Source organism: Podarcis cretensis (genome assembly GCF_951804945.1).
Source record: "Podarcis cretensis genome assembly, chromosome: 15".
Classification (NCBI taxonomy): domain Eukaryota; kingdom Metazoa; phylum Chordata; class Lepidosauria; order Squamata; family Lacertidae; genus Podarcis; species Podarcis cretensis.
Genome location: NC_137185.1, coordinates 23,000,127 through 23,012,177, shown reverse-complemented (window position 1 = coordinate 23,012,177; position 12,051 = coordinate 23,000,127). Strand labels below are relative to the sequence as shown.

The window sequence follows — 12,051 nt, the reverse complement described above, 5'->3', positions numbered from 1 at the left end:
CCCTTATAGACCCACTGAAATTAATGGACCTAAGCTACTCATGTCCATTAACTATGATGAGTCTTCTTTGAGTAGCATTGGGTACAAACCCACATTTAACAACATGAGAATATTGGACAATCCATGCTAGATCAGGCCAATGGTCCACTTATTCTACCTTCTTGTTCTCAAGGTGACCAACCCAGGGTTTCCCAAACTTGGGTCTTCAGCTGTTTTTGGACAACAATTCCCATCATCCCTGACCCCTGTTCCTGCTAGCTAGGGATGATGGGAGTTGTAGTCCAAAAACAACTGGAGACCCAAGTTTGGGAAACCCTAGACTGACCAGATGCTTGTGGGAAGCCTGCAAGGGGGACATGAATGAAACAGCATTCTGCCCAGCTATGGTAAAGGTAAAGGTCCAGTCGTGACCGACTCTGGGGTTGCGGTGCTCATCTCGCTTTATTGGCCGAGGGAGCCGGCGTACAGCTTCCGGGTCATGTGGCCACCATGACTAAGCCGCTTCTGGCGAACCAGAGCAGCGCACAGAAATGCTGTTTACCTTTCGCCGGAGTGGTACCTATTTATGTACAGTGGTGCCTCGCAAGACGAAATTAATCCATTCTGTGAGGCTCTTCGTATAGCAGTTTTTTCGTCTTGCGAAGCAAGCCCATTGACAGCTTAGCAGATTAGCGCTATTAGCGGTTTAGCGGCTTTTAGCGATCAGCTGTTAAGCGGCTTATCAGCGTATCAGCTGATAAGCGGCTTAGCGGCTTAGGAAAAGGGGAAAAAAGGGGGGGGAAACCGCAGGAACTCGCAAGACGTTTTCGTCTTGCGAAGCAAGCCCATAGGGAAATTCGTTTTGTGAAGCGCCTCCAAAACGGAAAACCCTTTCGTCTAGCGGGTTTTCCGTCTTGCGAGGCGTTCGTCTTGCGGGGCACCACTGTACTTGCACTTTGACATGCTTTCGAACTGCTAGGTTGGCAGGAGCAGGGATCGAGCAACAGGAGCTCACCCCGTCGCAGGGATTCGAACCGCCGACTTTCTGATCAGCAAGTCCTAGGCTCTGTGGTTTAACCCACAACGCCACCTGCGTCCCTTGCCCATCTATGACCCCAAGTTAATTCAAAGGCAGAAAGCCTCCAACAGTGAAGGCAGACAGCTATTGCTAGCCATCTCCTCCATGAATTTGTCTAATCCTTTTGTAAAGCCCACAAAGCTCGTGGCCATCACTGCCTCCTGTGGGAGTGAGTTCCACAGATTTCACTCTACCCTTCTTTGTTCCCAATCAGCATTGCTGTGTTTTTGTAGAAAAACTGACAGGCTGACAAGAATATTGGAGTCATCCACCATTCTCTGGCATGCATGTTAACGCCGAACTGATCTATTGCCCTCGATGCACATTTAGATTTCTTCACTTAAGACATTTCCATATTGCTTTGTTATTCACCCTTCCAAGCAGCACACATCATAACAATCCTTTGCTCAACAAGGCTCTTCACCACATACACAGGAAAAGGGGAGGCGAGGACAGAGCAAGTGGCTGTGCCACAGAGCAGTTACTTGTACCCAGGCTTGAAGGTGAGGAATGTAAGGCTAACTTTGGATTCCCTTTCTGAGAAGAGCTGTGGTTTCAGCAGCCTTCAAGAAACGTTGATGGGAGCAATGGGGGGAAAGGGGAAAAAAAGCTCTCCATCCAAACACTGAATGAGCTTAACATAGAAAAGCCAAGAGGGGCTGGGATTCAAGTCAGCATTGTTGCCATGAAAGCTGATTCAGCCCTCTCCCTGTTTACAATCCAAGAAAAGACAAAGGGACACTTGAAGTAACTAAGGAGCAGCGAGCAAAGGACAAGCAGAAGCAAAACCACTCTAGCTTGTTCTTTGCTCCCTGGGCGGAATTCAATGCTGGGTCGGTGGAAGGAATTTAAGCGCCCGCGTTGAATTCGAGTGAGAAACACGGCAGGATTTACGGCTGACATTTGGGGCTTGGATAAATTGGGGGCATCTGTACTGGCTTGCCTCTCTCCGTCTCTCTCTCATTTGTCACCTGCATCATTCAGCCGACTTCATCTTGATTTGCACCTGCCCAACTCAGAAAAGGAAAAGGAACTGTGAACATAGGAAGCTGCCTTATACTGATGCATCTAGCTAAACATTGCCTGCACTGACTGGCAGCAGCTCTCCAGGGTTTCAGGCAGGGTCTACTCTGAGTTGGACTAGCACTGATATGTGTCTCAGGTATAACCATCTGCTAGCTTAAGAGAGCCTTATTAAAGCTGATGCCTTCCAGATGTGATGATTAATGTCATTTATTAATCGCTTCCCACGAGCCATTCCAAAGTGATTGACAGTACAATCAATACACACAGTATAATCATAGAACCATAGAATTGGAGACTTGGAATGGACTCCAAAGGTCATCCAGTCCAACCCCCTGCACGAATAACACAGCTTTCACATTAAAAACAAAACCAACCAGAACACATGGCTTTTTTTCAGCCAGAGCTCACTGAAATTCATTTCCGGCACCTCTCAGCCGGACGCCTTTGCCATTCTAAGAGAACGAGGGAGGCGTTCATGGTGCGTTCCGGCTCCCTTTTTTCTAGAAAAATAGTACTGATTAAATCACAATTAAATATGTAAACACAGTTCAAAACAACAGCAGCAATTCATTTCAAAATCCCATAGAAGTACAAACTGGGGATATAGTTCTCCACTTGGAAGGCTTGCTGAAAGGGGAACTCCTTCACCAGACACCAGAAAGGCAATAGAGGAGTGCTTGTGTGGCAGGGAGTTCCAAAGGCTGCCACACTGTCGGCCCAATTTTGACATAACGCAGAACGAGACTCCTAACAGGATGCAATGATCGGTTGCATAAGTAAGGGATTATTAGACCATCTGTTTTCGACCACAGCTCCCATCAGCCCCAGACCGCACAACCCCAGAAGCTATCATGGAGGATAAAACTAGGAATGGCTACCGGACATAAAAATTATGTTGCATCCCCACTGCCAGAGGTAGTGAGCCTCTGAATGCCAGTCACTGGGACTAACAAGAGGGGACAGTGGTGTTGTGCTCAGGCTCTGCTTGTGGGCTTTGCATGGACATCTGGTTGGCCACTGTGAGAACAAGATGCTGGACTAGATGGGCCATTGGGCTGATCCAGCAGGACTCTTGTTATGTTCTTTTCTTGTTATATTTTTTATTAATTTTAGCATACAAAAATTTTAAGACATACCACACAAATTATTATACATATATCCTTATTTGGACTTCCTTCAGCATCTCTCATAGCCTTCCATCTTAATTATTTCTCCTGCAATTCTTAACTTAATATTGCCTTTACATTTTCTAACAAATCATTTCTTCCTTTCCATTTTTACAATATTTCTTAACTTAGTCCTCACAGAACTTCTTGTAGTCCTACAAACGTAATTTGATCATCGCAAATACTTTTCAGATACTCAGTAAATTTAGTCCGGTCTTCGGTAAACCTCTGGTCTCGCCGGTCTCGGATCCTGCCTGTTAGCTTATCTAATTCTGCGTAGTCCATCAATTTCATCCTCCATTCTTCTAATGTTGGTAATTCTTCTTGCTTCCATTTTTGGGCCAATAATATTCTTGCTGCTGTTACTGCATATAAAAACACAGTCTTTCCTTTTTATATCATTTCCAACAATACCTAGAAGAAATGCTTCTGGCTTTTTAATAAAAGTATATTTCAACATTTTTTTCAACTCATTATATATCATCTCCTAGAAGCATTTCACCTTTTTACATTCCCACCACATATGATAAAATAATCCTTCTTTTTCTTTAAATTTCCAACATTTATTGCTAACTTTATACATTTTTGCTAACTTAACTGGTATGATGTACCATCTATACATCATCTTCATCACGTTTTCTTTCAATGTATTACATGCAGTAAATCTCAAACCTTCTTTCCATAATTTGACCCACAGGGCTCTTCTTTATGTTCTTAAGCTGAATGACAGCCTGTGTGGTGTAGTGGTTAGAGTGTTGGGCTCCGACCTGGGAAACCAGGTTTCCAATCCCCACTCAGCCATGAAGCTCACCAGGCCAGTCACTCACTCTCAACCTAACCTACCTTGCAGGATTGTTGTGTGGAAGAAGAGGAACCATGTATGCCACCTGTGAGCTCCTTGGAGAAAAAGGTGGACTATGAATGACTATGAATGCAATAAATGAACTGGCTAAATAAATAAATGTCCCTTGTCTGTTTCTTCCAGCTGCTGCTGTGCAGTGTCCAGAGTCCAGCCACTACTCTGTGTGTACCAGCAGCTGCCCGGCCACCTGCTCGGACCTCACTGCCCCCTTGACCTGCACTTCTCCTTGCACCGAGGGCTGTGACTGCAACGAGGGCTACGTCCTCAGCACAGACCTGTGTGTCCCGATCCACCAGTGCGGCTGCGATGTGGACGGCCAGTACCACGCCATCGGAGAGTCGTTCTGGGCCTCGGTGGACTGCACGGTGCAGTGTTGGTGCGAGGATGGAGGGGAGGTCACCTGCTTCAACTCCTCCTGCCAAGAAGGAGAGGTCTGTGCCGTGGAAAATGGCTACCAGGGCTGCTATCCCAAGAGGGAGACGTTGTGTCTGGTCTCCCAGGATCAGGTGCTGCATACCTTTGACGGCGTCACGTTCGCTTACCCCCCAGACAATTCCTACACGCTGGTCAAAACCTGCCCGGACAGACCCAGCTTCCTGGAAGTGGACATCAGCAAAAAGAAACCAGAATCAAGTCCTGACTGGCTTCGGAGCCTGATCATCCATCTTGCCAGCCAGGAAGTCAAAATTGGAGGCGTAGACAACTCTGAAATCAAGGTACTGGCTTGTGTCAATGCTCAGTAGATTCTTTTGGTGGAAGGTCACCCAGCGAACTTCAGAGCTGAGTGGGGATTTGAACCCTGATCTCCCAGGGTCCTACTCTGAGTCCCCCTGTCCTCCACTTATGTGCCTCCTAAATGCAGTCTGGGTTGGTCTCCCCGCCTCCCATCTTTAAGTCCCTGATCTTGGAGTCTTAAAGGGGAAACATGGTGGAGAAAACTTTGCTGGTCTCTTCCTGGTTCACTTTTAAGCCTCGGAGTAAGCTCAATGGATTTTGACAGGTAGGCAGCTGTGCCCACTTGTCAAACGTGGCCCACAAGGCTGATCCTGATAATAATAATAATAATAATAATAATAATAATAATAATAATAATATAATAAAATTTTATTTATATCCCACCCTCCCCAGCCAAAGCTGGGGCTCAGAGCGGCTAACAACAGTAAAAATGGCACAGTTTACATAAAATCACAGTCAATTAATTGAAATACTTTCTAAAATCAATTCAGAATCAAATTAATGGCAACCATTGGGCTAGAGTTCTATGAGGATTACAGAAGGAGGGGGGTCAGACTGTGCCTTGGCCCAAAGGCCTGGTGGAACAGCTCTGTCTTGCAGGTCCTGCGGAAAGATGTCAAGTCCTGCAGGGCCCTAGCCTCTTGTGACAGAGCATTCCACCAGATCGGGGCCACAGCCGAAAAAGCCCTGGCTCTGGTTGAGGCCAGCCTAACCTCCCTGTGGCCCGGGACCTCCAAGATGTTTTTGTTTGAAGACCATAAGGTCCTCCATGGGACATACCAGGAGAGGAGGTCCCGTAGGTACGAGGGTCCTAGGCCGTATAGGGCTTTAAAGGTTAAAACCAGCACCTTAAACCTGACCCTGTACTCCACCGGGAGCCAGTGCAGCTGGTATAGCACCGGGTGAATGTGATCCTGTGGCGAGGACCCCGTAAGGAGTCTCGCCGTGGCACTCTGCACCCGCTGGAGTTTCTGGGTCAGTCTCAAGGGCAGCCCCATGTAGAGTGAGTTACAATAATGAAGCCTGGATCGGGCACATGGAGCCCAAAAGTTTCCCTGCTCTTGGCCTGGACAGATCCACAGGCTGACATAGCAGAGCAAAGAGTTCTGGTGGAACTGAATAAAACATTCACTGTGTACTGCAAATATGTGATTGTTTGCTAATACCCACTCAGATGCTGAGCCAGTGGTTAAAATTCAGGCCTTCTAAGCCAGCAAAACAATGCTGAGCAATAATAACAAGTGTGTTCATACTGAACGTGTCATCTGCCCCCCTGTCCTGGCTGCCTGGTGAAAACAAGAGTTGGTTCTTTTCTTAATCCTGCCAAGACAGAGGATCATCTGCGATAGGAAATGCAGAGTGTCTCATTAGCTACACCCGCCGCTGACATTCTCCCCCAGATACGCATTTTATCAGGCAGTGTTAACACTAATGACGGAAGACACAAAATGAGTTTACATGAGTGATCAAACAACCTCAGCTTGACGCTGTGCTGCTCACAGTGAAAATAATTGTGTGTCTCTTAAAAAGACAGATATATAGAGAGGGAGGGAGGGAGAGAGATGATGCTATCTGCATGAGCGAAATTTACATGCAGTTTTAAAAATATATAAATAGCAGAAAGTTTAGGCAACTTTGACTATGGCTAAAATTTGAGTTATATAGATAAATAGAAAATGGTATGCAGAAGAAAATGTTGGTGGTGGACTCCATGGAGAGGAGGAGGGAGGTCGGAGAATTCAGATAATTCAATATTTAATTATTGTATTTTATGTTTGAATGTCAAGTCATAAATGTTATATATATATATATATATATATATATATATATATATATATATATAAAAGTTTAGGCAACTTCAGTCAGGACTGTAGGAAGAGAGTGGGGAGCCCCCTAACTATGGAACTCACTTCCACATGAATCTTCACTTCCACATGAAGCAGCGACGGCCACCAACCTGAATGGCTTTGAAAGATTATTGGACAAATTCATGAAGGCTAAAGGCTGTCAGTGGCTACTAGCCACAATGGCTACGCTCTGCCACCATGGCTGGAAGCAACAATGCTTCTGAATACCAGTTACTGGAAACTGAAGGAGAAGGGGTAGCCTTATCCTTAGTGAATTTGTCTTTTAGAGCCATCCAAGTTTGTAGGCATAACTGCCTCCTGCAGGAGCAAATTCCACAGTTTAACTATGTGCCGTGTGAAGAAGTTCTGAATCTTCTAACGCTCAACATCACTGGATGTTCCCATGTCTTAGTATCCTAAGAGACGGAGACAAACATATCTCCACACAATCCTATTCACCTCTATCATGTCCCTGCCCCAGACTCACCTTTCCCCCCAAAACTAATAAGCCTGAACTTTTCCTCCTAGGGGAGTTCCTGTATCCCCTTGACCGTTCTTTTCTAAACTTTTTCCAGCTCTACAATATCCTTTTCGAGGTGAGCTGATGAGAACTGTATATACAATAACCCAAGTTGTGGTCACACCATAGAGATATTACGAGTTTTGTTTTCAATCCCCTCCCTAAATTTTGCAGGCTTCCAAAGCCCTGCAGAAACCTGGCAGACCTTCTGGACTAAGACAGGAGCAAGATGGATTTACCTGTCCCAGGCAGTAGTGCCTTTGCCCACTGGCTTGAACACTGGGAAACTCCTCTCCACATCCTAGGCTCATGCGCATAGGCAACACTGCCACCTGGTGGAAGGATGTGTGCTTTAGCAAGCGTTCGCTCTGGACAATTTATTTAAAGCAGTTTTCAGCACAAACAGCACCTTCGAACCTGCCTCACACAATTTGCTTGCATGTATGAGCACTGCTAATGTGTGATAGGAAGCAGAGGAGAGACATTATAAAAACAAATTCACCTTTTCGTCAATCTGGTGGTGACATTTTGTGATGACATTTTGCTGTAAAAACTGATTTTGCAAACCCACGCTTAGTAGTCAGACTCCATCCCTGCTTCATTCCACCCCCCACCCCCTGTTCATTCCAACAAATGCATGTTTACACACTGGATGTCTGCATCTGCAGATCAATGTGTCTCACACACACCTCTGTCAGATCAAGCGTCTCTGACCTGCATACTGTGATCATCTCAGATTTGTTTGTTTTAAAATATCAGGGGTGCAAGTGCCTAGAATGGTTTGCTCTGCAACAACCACAGGAGCAAATCACTTCCCAAAAATTAGATGCAGGGGTCAGCACACTTTTTCAGCAGGGGGCCGGTCCACTGTCCCTCAGACTTTGTGGAGGGCTGGACTATTATTTTGAAGAAGAGGAAGAAATGAATGAATTCCTATGCCCCACAAATAACCCAGATATGCATTTTAAATAAAAGCACACATTCTACTCATGTAAAAACATACTGATTCCCGGACTGTCCATGGGCCGGATTTAGAAGCAGATTGGGCCAGATCCAGTCCCCGGGCCTTAGTTTGCCTACCCCTGAGTTAGAGAGTTGGATGGATCATTTGAAGAACTCCTTGTGATTTCTTTGCATCAAAGAGTCCTTACAGATCACCATATTACTGCACCAATCCCACATATTTGGGTTTAGGCCATTTCAAGGACAGTCCATATAGCTACTAGCCATGATGGCTATAAGAAACCTCCATGTTCAAAGGTAGTCTACCACTCAGCAAAGCCAGTGGTCAATTGGCTAGCATTGTCAATCAGCTACCCACATCCCAAACCTACTGCTGAACCCCAGAACCCCTTAGAAGAAGAGAATAGCTTGGGCAGACACAGCCAGCCCTGTTCTTCCTTGCCCAAGGACTTTCCAATGCACATTTCAACAGTTTTGAAGAGAAGAAAGGGAGGGAAAGGCCAGGAATCAATTAAGCTGAGAGGCTTAAATACAGGAGTAGGGATGTTGATGGAACATTGGGACACAAGAAGATACCTTACACTGAGTTAGACGATTGGTTCATCTAGAGCAGTATCGTCTACTCTGGCTGGCAGCAGCTCTCCAGGGTTTTAGGCAGGAGTCCTCTCTCAGCCCTACCTGGACATGTCAGGGATTGAACCCAGGTTCCTCTGCATGCAAAGAGGTGCTCTGCTACTGAGCCACAGCAGAAAACCCAATTGCCGTTTGCTCCAAATGGGCACTAAAGAGCGGTTTTCCCCAGAGGAAAGCACCAGAACAAGAATGAACAAATGAATTTTATTATTTCAGTCACAGACCAGTTCCAGCCCACATACAATATCAAGGTAGTCATAAAACACGATAGGGATACATTTGAATTTGCAATTAGGTATAACAGGGACAATACAGATATAGCAACAGTTAAAAAAATATATAAATTAAAACTTAGTCACTAAAATATAACCTAAAATTATCATTTAAAACCTTAATCATTATGACAGCACAGCTTGTTCCCTAAGTTTTATGGCAATTGCACAGAATTTGACTACCTTTAACATGATGTCAGGATCCTTGTCCTCTACCAAGGATTTTAGACATTGAAGTTTGGATTCATTTGGAGATTTTTGTATAGCAGGGGTAAAAAATACCAAGAACAAGACAAAATGTGGATAAGCCTTTGTTAGCTCCGCCTGTCCTTGGCTCTGGCGCCACCTACTGTTAGCCTCCCTGCTTTTCACCCTCCTATTCCCAATGGAGACTAGGCACCAATTGCTCATCTCATCAGCTTTCCTCTTCGTTCATTCATTTGTTCTTCCCCCACCCCCCACCCCCACCCTTTTTGCAGGTGAATGGATATGAAATGGAGCTTCCATATTTCCATCCTTCCGGCCAACTGGAAATCTACCGCAGCAAAAACGGGACCGTGGTTGAGTCCGAAGGGCTCATACATATCCTGTACTTGGACTCTGGCATGCTGGAGATACGCCTCTCAACTATCTATTTCAACTGCACCGGGGGCCTCTGTGGCTTTTTCAACGGCAACAGCAGTGACGAATTCTGCTTCCCTAACCGGAAGTGCACGGACAACCTGGCGGTTTTCCTGGACAGCTGGACAACCTTCAATGAGATTTGCAACGGGGAGTGCGGCGACCTTCTCAAGGCCTGCAACAACGATTCGGAGCTCCTGAAGGACTACCGGAGCCGATCGAAATGTGGCATCATCAATGATCCCACCAACAGCTCCTTCCTGGAGTGCCATTCAGTGGTGAATGTCTCTGCTTACTATCGGACCTGCCTCTTCCGCCTGTGCCAGAGTGGGGGGAACCAGTCAGAGCTCTGTGACTCAGTAGCCCGGTATGCCAGCGCCTGCAAGAATGCAGAAGTGGACGTCGGTCCGTGGAGAAGCTTTGACTTTTGCCGTAAGTCAGTGCATGCACCTTTTTGTCAAAGGTGTGGCCATTTGAGCAGACCTCCACAAGTCCCTTAAAACCTGGGTTCCATTTTTTAAAAAGTAAACTACTAGTCTTCATGGATTATTTATTTTATACAGCTTAAGATCTAAGGAGCTTGCATTGTGTGCTCAAAGGCTTATATGTGGTGCTTTGAGCCCTGCCATTCAGTGTGTACCTTTTATCTGCAAAGGCTCAGTGTATTGTACAGTGGTACCTCGGGTTACAGACGCTTCAGGTTACAGACTCTGCTAGCCCAGAAATAGTACCTCAGGTTAAGAACTTTGCTTCAGGATGAGAACAGAAATCGTGCAGCGGCAATGCAGCAGCAGCGGGAGGCCCCATTAGCTAAAGTGGTACCTCAGGTTAAGAACAGTTTCAGGTTAAGAACGGACCTCCAGAACGAATTAAGTTCTTAACCCGAGGTACCACTGTATTGTATTTATTTATTTCCCGTCCTTCACCCTAAGGCCCCCAGGGCAGGTTGCAACATTAAAACACAATATTAAAAACAATTTAAAACAACTTACAATAATAAAAAATAAGGCGGGTCCTCAAAGTATACACCTCAAGTGTCAAAAGCCAGGGGCATCATTCTCCAGAAGTTGTATAATGAAGGTGCCAGGCAGACCTTTCTGGGGAGAGATTTCTGCAGCTTAGGGGCCACCACAGAGAAGGCCCTCCCCTGGGCCACCACCACCTGAGCTTCTGAGGGTACCAAGAAGGCTCCCTCTGCCCGTTTCAGCACCCAAGAGAGTCTGTAGAAAAGAAGGGTGGTTTTTCAAATATTGGGGGCCTGAGTCATTTAGGACTTTAAACAACAATGTGAGTACCTTGAATTGGCCCAGAAATGAACTGGAAACCAGTTTTGAAACAGGGTTTATATGAGATGTAGGTGGAAACCCAGCCAGGAATTTGGCTGCTGCATTTTGAGCTAACTGGAATTTCCCAGTCGTCTTCAGGGATAGCTGCACGTAGAGCACATCATAATAATCCGACTTTGAAGGTTCCAGTGCGTGGAGTATAGTGATCTCTAACAAAAGTGGGTCGTAGCTGGAGAACCAGCTGGAGATTATTTTTTTTAAAAAAAGGCCCTTCTAGCCACTGAGGCCTCTTGAGCCTCCAGCCATAGTGTTGAATCCAGGAGCACCACCACAGTGCAAACCTGCTCCTTTCAGGGGAGTGCAACTCCACCCAAGGAAGGCTGCCTCTCCACCTCCCAGACATGAGAACCTGGGACCCATAACAGGATTCAGGTATGTCACACACATACCTGCAAAATACACACACCCATCTCACCCGTCATAATGCATTTCACTCATCTATGTAAAATATAGATTAAAACAGTGCTGCGAAAACAATACCTCTGAGCCTGGGGTGTTTTCTCTCTCTCTTTCCAGTTGCTTTTTGCCTCTAGATGCACTTTCTTAATTAAGTAATTTTCATAGAATGCGTTCTAGGAGACATCAGGAGTTTTATTGCGCCGTGTTCTTGAATTGCAGTAGGGATCCCGACTTAAGCTGTAACAACAGAGGCTAATTTGAATCAGCGAGACGGATGGGAGGGGGGAGTTGATTAGCTATGGTAATATTCTTGCTGACAGTGGTATTATTATCATAATCTAAAGGCAGATGTAGGAAGTTCACACTGCGGAAGCTCAAGAAGGCTTAGGCGAGTTGATGCAAATGGAATTTGAGATTTGGCAGGCGATGAGCTTTCACACAAACTCAGAAGTCTGTGAATATTTTAAGGGTGCAGTCATACATAATGCTAAACTATGGTTTGTTTTAACTAAGCTTTTTTAAAAACAATAACAACAAGCCACAAATCATCTTACGAACTTGAAACCAGAGTTAAAAGAAGTCACAGTTTGGGAACTGCTTCACA

The 12,051-nt window shown here is 45.6% G+C and overlaps 1 protein-coding gene across 1 annotated transcript in view; it reads left to right on the top strand.

Moving 5' to 3' along the window:
- Positions 1 to 12,051, top strand: part of LOC307203779 (alpha-tectorin-like) — an 84,037-nt gene that overhangs the window by 32,012 nt on the left and 39,974 nt on the right. The window contains exons 8-9 of the mRNA XM_079954897.1: positions 4,235 to 4,827; positions 9,561 to 10,134. Coding sequence (XP_079811023.1) covers positions 4,235 to 4,827; positions 9,561 to 10,134 — 1,167 coding nt within the window. The remainder of the gene's footprint in view (positions 1 to 4,234; positions 4,828 to 9,560; positions 10,135 to 12,051) is intronic.